The sequence below is a fragment of the Haemorhous mexicanus genome, chromosome 15 (assembly GCF_027477595.1).
Source record: "Haemorhous mexicanus isolate bHaeMex1 chromosome 15, bHaeMex1.pri, whole genome shotgun sequence".
Taxonomy (NCBI): domain Eukaryota; kingdom Metazoa; phylum Chordata; class Aves; order Passeriformes; family Fringillidae; genus Haemorhous; species Haemorhous mexicanus.
The window spans coordinates 8,800,207-8,814,288 of record NC_082355.1 but is presented as its reverse complement, the minus strand read 5'-3'; the positions used below and the strand labels follow the sequence as shown (position 1 = coordinate 8,814,288).

At 42.2% G+C, this 14,082-nt stretch overlaps 1 protein-coding gene across 3 annotated transcripts in view; it reads right to left on the bottom strand.

Annotated features, from left to right (window-relative positions):
- Positions 1-304: 304 nt before the first annotated feature.
- The window catches only part of TRPC7 (transient receptor potential cation channel subfamily C member 7), a 63,803-nt gene continuing 50,025 nt past the window's right edge, over positions 305-14,082 (bottom strand). The window contains exons 7-13 of one of the 3 annotated variants that reach the window (XM_059860027.1): positions 9,853-10,048; positions 6,662-6,883; positions 4,263-4,343; position 4,046; positions 2,548-2,600; positions 1,232-1,307; positions 305-502 (exon numbers count right to left, since the gene is read on the bottom strand). In XM_059860027.1, coding sequence (XP_059716010.1) covers positions 360-502; positions 1,232-1,307; positions 2,548-2,600; position 4,046; positions 4,263-4,343; positions 6,662-6,883; positions 9,853-10,048 — 772 coding nt within the window. In that variant the 3' untranslated portion in view covers positions 305-359. The remainder of the gene's footprint in view (positions 503-1,231; positions 1,308-2,547; positions 2,601-4,045; positions 4,047-4,262; positions 4,344-6,661; positions 6,884-9,852; positions 10,049-14,082) is intronic. The other 2 variants (XM_059860029.1, XM_059860030.1) reach the window with 2 other exon arrangements.

Here is a 14,082-nt window from a genome sequence, read left to right as displayed (position 1 = left end):
CCCATTCCTGGTCAGTACAGACTGTTGGTGTTAATGAGCAAGTTACATTGTCTTCTCTGGAGTCAGATGAATGAAGATCTGCCTTTTTTTGCCTTTAATTGGAGGTGCCTTCTCTATGGTGCATCTGTTTCTGATGTCGAGGGGCAGAGATTTTTACCATTAAGTCACTTTTGTATCAGAAAAGATTTAACTGGTCATTCATCAAGTGCAGGAGAAGAGCAAAGTGCTCCTACCAACACTTGCTTGTCAGCAAAAGCTGAGTGTGCAGTACCCATCTTTCACACTTTTTTGCCCTCCTAAGATGCTGGTTGAGAATGAGCAATGTTTAGAAAACAAGTTGTCTTTCTCTGTATTCTCCATCAAATGTCCTTATTTAGGGTCTTCCCAAACTTGTCACTCAGCTGCTGTATTAGTTTTGCCAGCTCACCAGTAGCTTGGGACTTTTCCTCTAAGAGTTCATAGCGGAGACTGGAAATATCTTGTTTGATTTCTTTAAGTTCTCCTGAAAGAGGAAAATGTTCTTTTTAGCCATATTGAACCAAGTCAGTAATCCCTGTGGTTCCAAGACCTGAGAGAGCAATTATTGCAGTGTATTTGGTCAGGAATGTTTGTGGAGCTGCATTTGATCTCCCTGCATTACACACTTAATATCTGTAGTTACAAGGAATAACCTGTACTTGCAGTAGTGATACCGACAGCAAATATGTGTGGAGAGTTCATGTTTCTTTCTCAAATTTGTTCTCTCTCCACAATCTGACCTCCACCTACACAGCGTATTTGCAGAAGGGTAGTTAAGAGGTGATAGAGGTTCTTTTCCATCTGCACACAAATCCCACATGCCACCACAGCAATATGAATCTGGATCCCATTCAAAACAGGGTCCTTGGGGCAGGCCTGGGCAGGGCAGTCAGATAATGCTTCACCTAGACACCAAAGTAAGGTTGGGTGTTGGCAATGCCCTGGTAGTTGTAAAGGAAGGAGAGCTAGAGCTACAGGGATGAGCAGGGCTGGGTGAAGATCCTGTGGGATGTGTGTCCTGCTAAGGACAAACAAGGACCTGGAATTTCAAGGGCACAAGGGTGGCACAGAGTCAGCCCCGCTCACCTGAGTGTGAGCATGAGCAAGCTCTCTCTGCTGAGGATCTTAACTAAGCTCAACCCTCCTACTGGCCAGATCAGCAGCAAGAACAGCTCATGCTCCTTAGGTGGGTCAGTTGTGAAATTCCACTTGCCTTCATTGACCTCGTCATTTTCCCGGTCAACCTGAGCCTTTAGCACGTAGCGCTTAATCAGACGCTTCATTATCTTCTGAAAGGAGAACAGAAACACTCCTTCAGTGGGAGACTGTCCACATGCCAGACTTATTATGAGCAGCTCAAACATCTGGTTTCACTAGGGATATTTTTTTTCCCCCATTTATTTTACATTTTATATTGGGAACATTGCACTGCAGTAGTTGATTGACAGCCACTCAATCATGACCCCACATATGAAGCACTTTGGGGTTCTTTGTGGGATGCATGTGAATGTAGAGCATGTCCCACAGGCAGAGAAAAAACACAGATGATCCAATAAAAAGCTAAGGAAATGGGTTCCAGAGCCTTCTTTTAGCATGTTGCTGTTTAATAGAACTTTACAGGAAGAAATAAGTGGTTAATTAATGATGTAAGCAAACTCACTCACAATGCAGCTGACCTGAGGTTCACAGAAAGACTCTGTTAGCCTTGTCATTGGGTTTTTAAGAGAAAATAAATTTAGAGAAGGACAGAAAAAAGAGAGTCTGAACAAAGGTGGGGAACTTGGCTTAAGGGAGATAAGTTTCTTATGGAAATGGTAGATTTTAAGAGACATATATGGTGGAAAAATATAAAGCCATGTAAATGTACAAAATGGAAGATGATTGTTAGAAAGGAAGAGTAAGTGTGGGAATAGATGATAGTTATGGACATGAGCTTGCAATGTGCTATTGTTCCAAGAATATCTAAGTTCCATTTATCTAGAAGGACAGTAACTTTGGCAATTTTGGGCTGCACTCTGGGGTACAGCTGACAGCCTTGCCTTCACTGTAGAAAAGACACCCCAGTGGAGAAAAAAAATCTCATAATAAAAACCTATGAAGGAAAAAAGGAATAAAAATATATAAACATGAAAGGAACTTCTCTCTCAGAGACAGAGATTTACATATATCCTCTGCAAACACAAGAGAGCTCAGTGCCTTTGATTGACTAGATGTCCAGTGTTAAAGGAGAAGCCTCTCCCAGCCTGGACTCACTTCTTCACAGAGCAATCACATCTCTGCTTGGAATGCCTGAAAAATGCTACAAAGGGTGTGAAATTAAGAGAACAGTACACCCGCTCTTTTTTCTGACTAGCCAAATAAGGATTATAGCAGTGCAAAAGGCTTGTGGAGATCAAAGAAGGATCCAGTCTTTTGTATATGCCATGCAGCCATGGAATATGGGATGACTAAGACTGTCCTTTATGTCAGAGGCATCTGGCTAAGCAGGTGAGTCACTAAGGCAGCAGAGATGAGGTACAGTGCACCTACGGTGTGCTGGAGATGGCCAAGGTAGTAGAATCCAGAGGGAGGTAGGGCTGTCACTTGAGAAAACATAAATGAAGCAATGTTTGGGGAAAGCAGGGAAATCCTGGATCCAAAAATAAGTAATTTTTTCCAGAGCAGAAGTCAGAGGAGATTTAGGCTGAAACAAGGAATCAGAGCACAGGTTCTTATTGTCTGGGAAAAAACGATGCATAACCTCTCCTTACACCAGTTCCCATGTTCTCTTTGATAAAGATGTCGTTTTTCCTAGACTAGTTTATTCCCAAATCATGGCAGCTGTATTGACTTGTTCCTCATGCTTTTCAAAATATTGCATGTTTAAATTCTGTATATTTTTGTTATCCCTCTGGAGCGCTGTTCATATGTAGTTTTAAGTGCACAGACTGCAGAGACTGCAGATATATCCCTCGATAAACACTGCTAAGCAAGAAGCAACTGCTTCAAAGGTTTTCACAGTTGTAGAAGAAAAGCTTTCCAGCCATATTATTACTGTTCCTTCTTTATGTTTAGATAATCAAGACTATTGCATTCTCCTTATGTTATTTGGGCAATTTCTTTCTGCAGCGACCAAAATGTTCTAAGGTAGTTTGAAGACAAACATGGCATTATTAAAACAAAATAACAGGTACTTATCTTTTTCTATTTTTCATAGTCACCTTTGGCTTTTTCAATATCGGAAATAAAGGTCTAAATGACCACAAACACTGGGTGGTCTCACTGAGAAATAATAGCTACAGGAAGAGAACCAGTCCAGCAGAGGCTGACACATCACTTGTGGGTTTGAATGGATGGGAATGTGTCAGAAGTGCTGAAATGCCACTTTGAGCAGAGCACAATCTCTCATCCCTTTTGCTTTGATAGAATCAAGCCAACTAACTCCAGATCCCAGAGTGAATGCATTCCATTTCTAATTTAGATTTTTAGACACCCCTCCTATTGTGGTAGAAAAGCATGAAAAACTTTTAAAACCAGTAGAAATTTCTTACCGGTCTACTGAACAGCTTGGGGGCCCATTGTGCTGGAAGCTGTACCAACACAGGACAAACCATTCCTGGAATTGCCCTTGCACATTTTAACCAATTTAACTATTATTTTCCTCATCTGCCTTTAATGTCAGTCCCTTCAGACACAACACTTGCCATCAGATTCCTTTTCACTTTATGCTAAAAAAGAAGGCAAAAACCCTGCGGGGCACATTCTGTTTATTGTCTTGCCCTGGGACACGTTTGCACAAGAAAGAACACATCTGCTGGCACCACACTCGAGCTGGACAGACAGCTGTGGTACCCTGTGCCACCTCTGCAGCCACAGGGGGGTTCTGAACCGTAGCACATTGCAGGGTTAGCTTGGCAGGACGAGCCAGAGGAAGCACATGCAAATGTTAATGCAGCAGCTGGAGAGATGGCTGAGCCCTGGGGAGTGAAATGCTGTCAATGCAAGATGGGAGGAGTAAAGGTTGGGTGATGTGTATCGAGTTAAACACCCTCGAGAGGAATTAATTAGCATGACAGATGCTAACACCGTGCGTATTTCCATGGAGTACAGGCTGCCTCTGTTTCCAAAACACCCCAGCCCAGCCCTGAGCCAGTCCCCAGCCTGGCGCACGCCAGGACAGCCTCGGCTGGGAGAAGGCAAACGTGATTCTTGAAGGTAAGAGCTGGGCACAGACAGAGCTCTCCCCTGGTTCATGCTCTGATTACCTGGTATCTCGTGGGCTTGGTGTAAGCGTTCTTCCCAGAAAAACTCTCTGTGTTCTGAATGCTAGAGTGAAAACGAACTTTCTGAAATTATAAAACATCATGACATGATTAAATCAATGCTAGCTTCTCATACCCTGACAGCCCCAAACCAAGCAGAGCTGTAGAAAAACAGTGGGAAGTGGTTCTATGTACAGTAGAGTAAAAGCCAGAACATTCAGGCCAAAAAAGGAAATTTTTCGAAGACAGAAAAAAACCAAAAAATACACAAATGAATGGAAAAAATCTGGATTCTAAGTTATCTAGACAGAAATGGTATTCACACACAAGTTTTAGACAACAAGGTGTTAAGAGGCACAAAATACTTTTATCTTAATGAGGCTTATGCTTATCAATTCAGAACACAAGATAACTATTTGTATTTGGAAGAAAAAGATTGTGGTACAAAACCAAATTCTAAAACACAATTGATTTTCATGGGTCCTTTTAAAACAGCAGTACATTTTGCTATTTCTTTCGGGTCAGGAAAAATATGCATTTTTTTAAAGAGACAATATTATTTTTATCAGAAGCATGACAGCTCTAGAAGCTTCCAAGGAGACTTTCCTGGACACTACACATAATATTTGTTGGAGGTTTCTTTGACTGTAATCCACCTCTGAGGTTTTTTATCCAATACTAACAAAAAAAAAAAATCACTTATTCAAGGAATAAATATCATAGACTTCTGTACCTCTATGCAATTGTATGTAGAGGGGAGGCCCTGGATAAGGGCTTTTCTTCCATTGTTGAACCAGAGATCCTGATTATTTTTTTCCTTTCAAATCAGGGTGTTTATAATGATTAGATTGAAAGTCTGAAATAATAGTGTGATTTTTAAAAAAATTCTTTCTTACTCATCAGGTGTATCATGAGCTTACAGAGTCTCTTGAAGATGATATGTGAACAAAATCAATAGGCAAGCAAGAGATGACTGATATTCTTAATTGTTTATGCTAAAGCCATGGAAAATATGAATTTTGCATGAGTTCCATGAAAAAGGGCAAACCACACACTTTCCCTCATCAGGCTTAGGGAAGGAGAGGCTAAGAGAAGATTTTATTATGTTGTGTTAGGCTTTGAAGCAGAAATTAAATTTGAAACAAAGCGAGCTTAGTGCAGTCTGATTCAAATAATATTTTAAAACAATTTAAAAATCATTATTTGAGGTAGTTGAAGAAGAAAAACCTCTTTCATTTTGAGACGCCACTGTTCTAGTGGTTCTTACAGTAATCAATAGCAGTATTAAATGCATTTCTGGGCATCCTTGTCTATCTCAGCAATGCTCCCCATGATAGTTAAATTATTTGATAATACAGAGTAAACGACATGGACAGACTTCTCCCTTCAATTTCTGTGCTGGCAGAGAGTGGGTGAGCACCAGACCTGAGCAGCTCTCTCAAACTCCTGGGAGAATGATCCTCTTTGGAGGCTGTGGGCTTTGGCTGGACTGGAGGGCTCACCACGAGCTGGATGGCTCACCATGAGCTGGATGGCTCACCATGAGCTGGATGGCTCACCATGAGCTGGGGGGCTCACCATGAGCTGGATGGTTCACCATGAGCTGAGGGGCTCACCACGAGCTGGATGGTTCACCATGAGCTGGAGGGCTCACCATGAGCTGAATGGCTCACCATGAGCTGGATGGCTCACCATGAGCTGAATGGCTCACCAGGAGCTGGAGGGCTCACCATGAGCTGGATGGCTCACCACGAGCTGGGGGTTCAGCACAAGCTGGAAGGCTCACCATGAGCTGGGGAGTTCAACATGAACTGGGGGGCTCACCACGAGGTCGATGGCTCACCACTGTTATTTGCTTGTCAAAGAGATCCAGGCAGACCTTAAAGCAGCCTATATGTCCCAAAGGCAAATTCTGCAAAGCCTCCTCCAGCTCCCCTTCCCCTCTCCTCAGTCTCCCTTCCACGGTTACAGCTGAGGGTGGGCTGCACACATCTCAGCTGGAGAGTGCCACCCTGTTGTCCCCTCCCTGGGCAGTGTCACACAGCTCAGCTGGGAGAGCCTGGAACAAGGGCCCTGAGCCAGACAAGTCGTGAGCCTGTTTGTGCCTCTGCTTCTGCCCCTCTCTCTGACCTTGCTTATTTGGCCTTGGAGTGCCTGTTTTTACAAAATTTTAGAAAGTGCCTTCTTTTATAAAGATTGTCCTTTTCCTGGTTCCTGGTGCAATGAGGCCACACCATTGGGAGGACCCTCAGTTTGCAATGTGATAGAACAATGCTCAGTGGTGAAGTCCTGGGAAAGGCTGTGCTGTCCCCACAGTCCCTGAGGACCACCCAGTCCCCTCCAGAGGCTCCCTGGCATGAATCCTTTCCACAAAGAAGCTGAAAAGTGGAGATAAAACATACCCGTTTTTTGGAGTTCAGCATCCCCATCTCAAGGTCATTTTCACAGTTTTTGGCCTTAGATTTGCAGAGTTTTATGAGGCACATTTTTATTCTCAGTATGAGATAATAAAATGATTTAGGGCTTGGCACTAGATTAAAAGGAGCAGGTAAAGTCCTTCCTTCATCAAAGTAGGATAGCCAGAGCTTGGCACGTGCAAACTTCCACTCCACATCCGCGTCCTCCTTGGGAGGGGAAGAAGGAGAAACAAATCAACACCCAAATTAGTAAATAGGGAGGAATTTAGTTCTGACCAGGACAAACATACAGGTAGGAGTTAACTACAACCAAATTCTGCCTCCCAGAACAAGGCCCCTGCACAAAATGTGTGTTTGTAGGCTTCTCTGTGGTAATTTCAAAACAAGGAAAATTTAAACAAAATGATGCATAAACAGAGTGTATGTGTGTTCCAAATATTAGACTATTTCCTTGTGTATCAAAGGTGTTGTCTCAGTAACAATCTGGGTTTTTTTGCTATGCTGACAAATGAATGTGTCAGAACATAGAGACATGGAAAGCAGAAAAAATTTTTATGAGCACAACAGCAGAGACTGTCTGTGGTGAACTGCAATGCTCTGTGCCATCTGTTACCACTGCACTGGCCAGGAGTCCCCTTAGGGAGGCTCAGACACTGCTTTCTTCTATCATCAGCTGATTTCCTCTTGGGTCCTGTCTGTATTCACCATCATGTATCCCTAAACACCTTAATTCTCCCATATTCACCTCCTGCCATTGATGAAGGTGGAGAAAAACTCCATCATTCAGTGCCTGTGAATGTCCTTTATGAATTGTCAAAGTGGGCCAGGATCACTTCCAAGTAACAAGGGCAAGGTTAGCAAATATTTTATGGAGGATATCGTTCACTTGGCATTTATACAGGGGGATGATCAGGGCCATGTACCAGGAGCATTTATCAGGCAGAAGAAAGGATAAGATACAGCTGCTGTACTGCTGTGTTCATTGTGCTATACATGGAGGGCAGAAGGAGCAGCAGAGGTGTGGATCTGCCAGCTCCCTGTACTCGTGTACATCTGGAATTGTGTGTTCTGCTGGAATTCATACCCTCTGAATACCCTGTACCTCTGGAACCTGCTCAGGAACTGGCATGACACTGTGGAGATGAATTCTGCCACAGCTACAGCAATGTGTCTCCACCAGAGCAGCAGCATTCCCTTCTGCCATTTGCTGTTCTCATGGTTTGGGGTTGCACCTCACAGAATCCTTTAGGTGAGTTACAGAACAAACCACTAGTGAACAGTTCTAATGCCTTTCTGTTCAGCACCTAAAAGTACTACTGATGGGAGTAGTTCTGTTTTCTGGCTGGCAAAGGGATTTCTTTCCATAAATTCAAATTTGTCAGGAAGCACCAATACTTGAGGCATAAACACAAGAAAAACAGAAGCAGCAAAGGGAGATATTAAATGGAAGGCAGGAAAATATGGTCTTGTCACTCCAGCTAATAGCAAACCATCTGCCCACTGACCATAATGGAATTTAATTCCTAATCAATGTCCATCCCAGGGCATTATTGACATTGTTCTGGTCAGACAAACACTTTGGCAATAGAGACTTCCTCTGCAGTCAGTCACCACCCCTGGGGATACTGAAAGATGTGTAGGGGTCATGGGGACATGGTTTGGTGGTGGCCTTGGCCACCTGGATGAATGTTTGTAGGTTTTTTCCAACCTATTTGACTCAGATTCTACAACTCTCTTTAATCTTCACAGAGATTCACAGAGAGTTCTTGAAATCTCACACTAGTGAGTACTAAAATTAATTACTATGAGAAGAACTAGTTTTTCTTCACTTTGGAGGATCTGGGCCAAACACTCACACTTGTTTTGCTTGTTGATACTTACAAGTAGTCTTTAATAAAATTTGAAACTTTCCATGCAATCAAGAAGGATGGCAAACCATTTTGCCAAGAGAATGGCTTTCACAAAGTTTAAACTGGAAAGTTAACATAGGCCACCTATTCAGATATTTTCAGAGATCTTTTTTTCTTCAAGAGCATCTCTGTCTACTACAATAAACTAGAAAATGCAGTAAGAGGCTGAGACCTCTTCTGAAGTAAAACTTGTTTCGGGTGAATAGGATTCAGGGAATTGCTTGATCCTATGTGATTGGAAATCTTTGGAGAAATGACTCTGCTTTCTGCAATCCTGAAAGGTTCTGGGGCAGAGAGCATATGTAAGGTCTCTCTGACATTTAGACTCAGTTACAGCATGCACAGGATAGAGTTATATTTGTACTACAGTTCATGGATGAATCAGACATTACAGTGAGAAAATATTTTCAACCCTGGCCTTTTTCAATGTCAGGTTTTGAGGGGAGATTAGGACAAGTAATTACTGCAAACCCAACTGCAGAAGTTTGACATTTAACAAATCAGAAGTAAAAGGTGACTCAACATTAACATTATCCAAATAATGTATTTTTTTTTCTGCCTTTATTTAGATTAGCAGAGAGTTGTTTATGTCCAAAGCGTTTAGCAAATCCACTCTGCTAATAGCCACACTACTGAACAGGGCTGGGTAAACCCTGCAAATGCCTTTCTGCAGAAACCTATTAATATTCCTTGAGGGCTCTGTTTATATGCTTTAAAAGATAGATTTTGTAAATGTCCACAAAGTCATGTTTTGCAGACCCTAAAGTCTATTCAAAAAAATTGTAGCAAGTTTTATGCCTGGTAATTGGACAATATGGAATTTCTAAACATTTTCAATAATGCACATGAGCTTCAGCCCTACATGGGCTGGAGTGTTTAAGCAGCAGAGAACAGGCCAAAAAGTCAGAAGAAATATTACTCTGTCGCAAGCAAACAATGCAGCTAAGGCAACACACATGGATAAATTATCATAATGAACAGAAGAAATAAAAAATATCACAAACCACTTTCATTAAATACATGTAAAGGAAATTGGGTTTGCTCACAGAGGGTCATTAAATACAAGGAAGCTGAAATAGTTGTAGAAATGATTCATTGTTGATTATTAATTCAATCATTATCTGGGAACAGACTCAGCCTTAACTGTTATACCATGTTTTCAGGATTCTAACCTTGGATGTAAAGTAAACTGCAGCCTCCTTTAGTTTTTAGCATTTTCACTATCAGTAATAATTAAGTTTGAGTTTGTAATCTGATTTATCTTACCTCAATTTCCTGATAGGAGTTGTTGATCATGGCTATTAGCATATTAAGCAGCACAACCACCATAGTCACGTTATATACTCCATAGAGTACATATCCAATATTCTCAATGAATTTATGGTCGTACTTCAGCACCACAGATATCACTTCAGATAAGCCAAATATTGACCAGAATAAGGTTTTAAAACTTTCTTCTACCCTAAAAATAAAGGAAACAATCTCTTTATAGAGTTGACACTGGGTTAGCCAGGCCACATGCTAATAATAAAAGCAGCAATCCACAAATATAAATATATCTTGGCACAGTTATTGCAACCCATTATCCATCACCCAGGGGTGTGCCAAATCACATTTCCTGATTCGATAAAGAAGTATAGTTTCTGATCAATACTACAAAGTTACAGTGTACCCTGATTTGCTCCATCTGTTCTTATCAGCTGCATTACACTTGGATTTTGTGTCCCTAATAGGGATGACAAATCCATGGGCAACTTGCAGTTTGAAACTTTTTCTGCAGGGCTTTTGCTTCTACTCAATCACTCACTTTTTTTTCATCCCGAGAAGATAGAACCAAGTCTGACCTCCTTCTATGCAGTTTCCAGGGCAGAAGAGAAGCATGTCTTTTACCCAGGAGAAAGGATTGAAAAGTTCTGCATTGTGGCATGACTATAAAGAGCACAGAGTGCTAATATAGTCACACCATAGTCTGATTTTCTTCCCATCCTGCTTTGAGACTCCAAACATGTCAGACCCCCAAGCATTTGCAGGAAGAAATTGGATTTAAGGAATGGTAGAAGATGTTGCAGAGAGGCATTTCGATTTGATTATTATCCTTGCTTGAAAGCAGAAAAGAGCAAGAGAAAAATTAAAAGGCTGAAAGATAGGAAAAAGGGGAATAAGCCAATGACAAAGAGAAGTGGGGTGGAAAGAATGGAGCTGGAGGAACAGGTCAAAAAGAGTCTGATCCAAGGAGCTGGGGCTGTAACAGGGGAGGGGAGCAGCCACAGCTGAAAAGGACAGAAGAAGGAGGAGGAGGAGGAGGGATGCTGGCACATTTTGAAAGCATTTTGCCTAATATTTAACTTAGAAGGCATTTTGCCTTTGCTGAGCAATCCTTAGCCTGTTTACAGTTAATTGCCTCTTTTCTCCTCCTGCCTGCCAGGAGGTAACACCTTCAAATGAAACAATGCCATAAAAAATTATTTTGATGAAATTTTCTTACTAGGGTGGCATTTTACTAATCCTGCTAAACGTGTTTATAAAAACAGCTTATAGATACAAACCATGGCATATTCATCAGGAAAAATAAACATTACATCAATTCCAGTGTCAATTTCACCATTGATAAAATCAAGAGAAATTAATTTAAATCCTTTGAAAGGCTGGTGCAGAATTCCTGGACAGGTCCTTTCTGCTGCAGCAAACTGGTTTTTAATTCTCACCATAATTTGTGGTACTCCATAGGTCATTTACAAGTAGCAGTAAAACTGCAGTAAAGAGTATAATATTTACTCTGTATATTGCTTTGTGGGAGCTAACCTTGAGTGATGTTTCAAATAAGTGTTGCACAACTTTCTAGATCCCCAGAGTCACTGATGCCCCACACCCTGACCCCTGTTGCTCTGCAGGGCTGCAGAGATGCCCCTGGGGTATCTGTGACCGTGCTACACTCAGGTGCCATCACTTTTCCACCTTTTCCTCTCCTCTAACACCCTGCTCTGTTCCCCTGCCCTCATCTGCAGCCAAGCTGACCTGGCATTAATGTGTCAGACTCCCTGCACTGTGCAGTGGCCATCTGGCCTCTTCTCTTTCAGTAGATGTTGTATTTCCAGTTCAGGAACACATATTACACCAATGATCTTTGGCATTGAAACCCACCACCGAGGTGATTTCCCAAACTAATAAAAAGCATAACTCCAGCCTTGAGCCCAGCTGCACCCTGCTATTAGCTTTCCCTTTTAATTTAGAAAGGTTCCCTCAGTTTTCCACCCTGCTGGCAGATTTTAATGCAATGTGTCAGCTCTGCTCCTTTTCAGCAGCTTTAGCATTGACCTCTATACTCGAGCAGTGCCAGATTCTCCTTGAAAAGTAAATGGAGAGCTGAGAGCAGCCTTGACCCCCCTGAGCCCCGGAGGTAAGGGTGGGGTGCCAGGTTCCTCTGTCATGTGCATAAATCTGATTTCCAGTGTCAGGAAAGGGACCAGTGCCCGTGGTGGTGGGACTGGGAGGCTGCTGGAGAGGCTGACCTAACCTGTAGCACCACAACGATGTTTAGCAGTGCCCCCAGGCAGATGCAGGTCTCTCTGTCAGAGGAAATGATTTAAGGAGACCTTGTACCAGTCCATCCCTACCCTTCAAAAAGGCTGGATGACTCTTTCCTTCTCCCTTTTAGATTATTGCCAGGTTGCACGAGATTTGGCACAGGTTGCAGGGAGCATCAGGGGGGCTTTTTGTTTTTTTTTCAGGAACATCTCGCTATAACATGGGAGGAGGACGTTGGGAGCCAAGTTCTCAAAGATTCCAAGATGCCAGGGTGCCTCCTTGTTGCCAGCTAAGCAATTTACCCCCTTCCTGCAAGGTCAGCAGGTGTTTTATCCTTCTCAAAGGCAAACAAATGAAGGATTTAGGAAGTCAGGAGTCCTGCCCAGACTGACAGCTCCTGGCAGCAGGGGTGTCTGGCAGTGACAGATTGGCACATGCTCCCTGTGGAGGTGGCTCTGCAGCAGTCACCCTCTTTACTGTGCTAGAACTGACTGCACTGGGGAGACCACAGAGATTGTTTGTTTGTTTGTCTCATTACACTTTTTTCAGTAAAATTTAAAGATTTTGCATCGAGGAAGGTGATGCTTCCTAACAGACCATAGCCAGTTATCTATTTGCAGATTTTCTTCAATTTTGTATATAGCAGTGTGCTGTTCCTCAAAAAGAATCATGGCAAGGCTCTCATTTTATATCAGTCTTATGCCCTCCTCTTTAAGAAACCTTAAGGCATCCTTTCAGATTTATCTCCCTAAATGAGTTTGAGAACAAGCTCTGCCAAAAAAGCAACACAGTCAGTGTAATCTACAAAACTATCACATTTTGACAAAACAAAACGAGTAGAAAAAGCCTCCAAGCCTCGAAGTAGCTTTGGCACTGAACAGTGAGTCACATTCCCCTTTGGGGAGAGTGAGACAGAAAACCTTGCCTTGTAGCCTTCAGCCTGATTTCTGATGCAGAAAGCAAGATGAGCACAATCAGCCTTGCCTCCATTTCGATTTTGTTTGCATAGCATGTTCTTAATTACAGGCTGTTTCAAGAGCTGTGTGCTGTACACAGCATCTGATAAACAGATAAACATAGCTGGTGTGGTGGCAACTGCTCTGGAAATGATCTGCTCTTCAGCATTGAAGAACTTCCAAAAAATTTTTAAAGTGTATTTAGTGAAATAATTTCTATCTTTAACTAGTATGGAGTAAAGACAACTGCATCCTTATTTCCTTTGCTTCCAGAACATCAAAAGGAAAGAAATGACAGAAACTTTGTATAATAACTCAAATCAGAAGCCACTGGGGTGCTATGTGCTTGCTCTGTAGATGAACAGTGAAGAAATTGAGTACACAGTTTCAAAGTACAGTAGAAAGGGAGGGTGAAAGTTAAACCAAATATTCACTAGGTGTTATCATTAGAACTAAGCAAGCAATTCCCTCAGTGTACACTTTTTTTTTCTGCTTACATACTGCCCTGGGAAGGTGTGCTTTTTTTAAATGTGTAATTTGAAGTATTTTAATGAGCAGCTGTTTGTCTAAGGCTTCCCACTGAGGCCATCCAGGGAGCTGTCAGTGCTGTTTGGAACTGCTCACAGTCAATTATGGGCACAAATCCAGTGGGTCTTCTTCTGTCACAACTGTGTAAGTGACCTCTGAGAATCAAGTCCCACAGAAAAATAGTCACGTTTCTGACTGCAAAACTCTCTTTAAAATTTCACCCATCCTCATTAGAATTCACAAACATGGTCCCAGGAGATGCCTTCTATGATGTTGCTGCAGTCACAGAAGGGTTATGAGGACACCAAAGTAAGCATGACCCCTTTTTGCCCCAGGGATTTTTCAGGGAATGAACAGATGCAATACCCAAGCTCTAATACTGAAATCTTCCTCCTTTCCATGAGAAAGCTGATGGCAGCAGGAGACCACTCCCTTCAGCAAGGCAAACAACCTGCTGAACCCAAAATAGAGCAGGAGGCATTGCTAC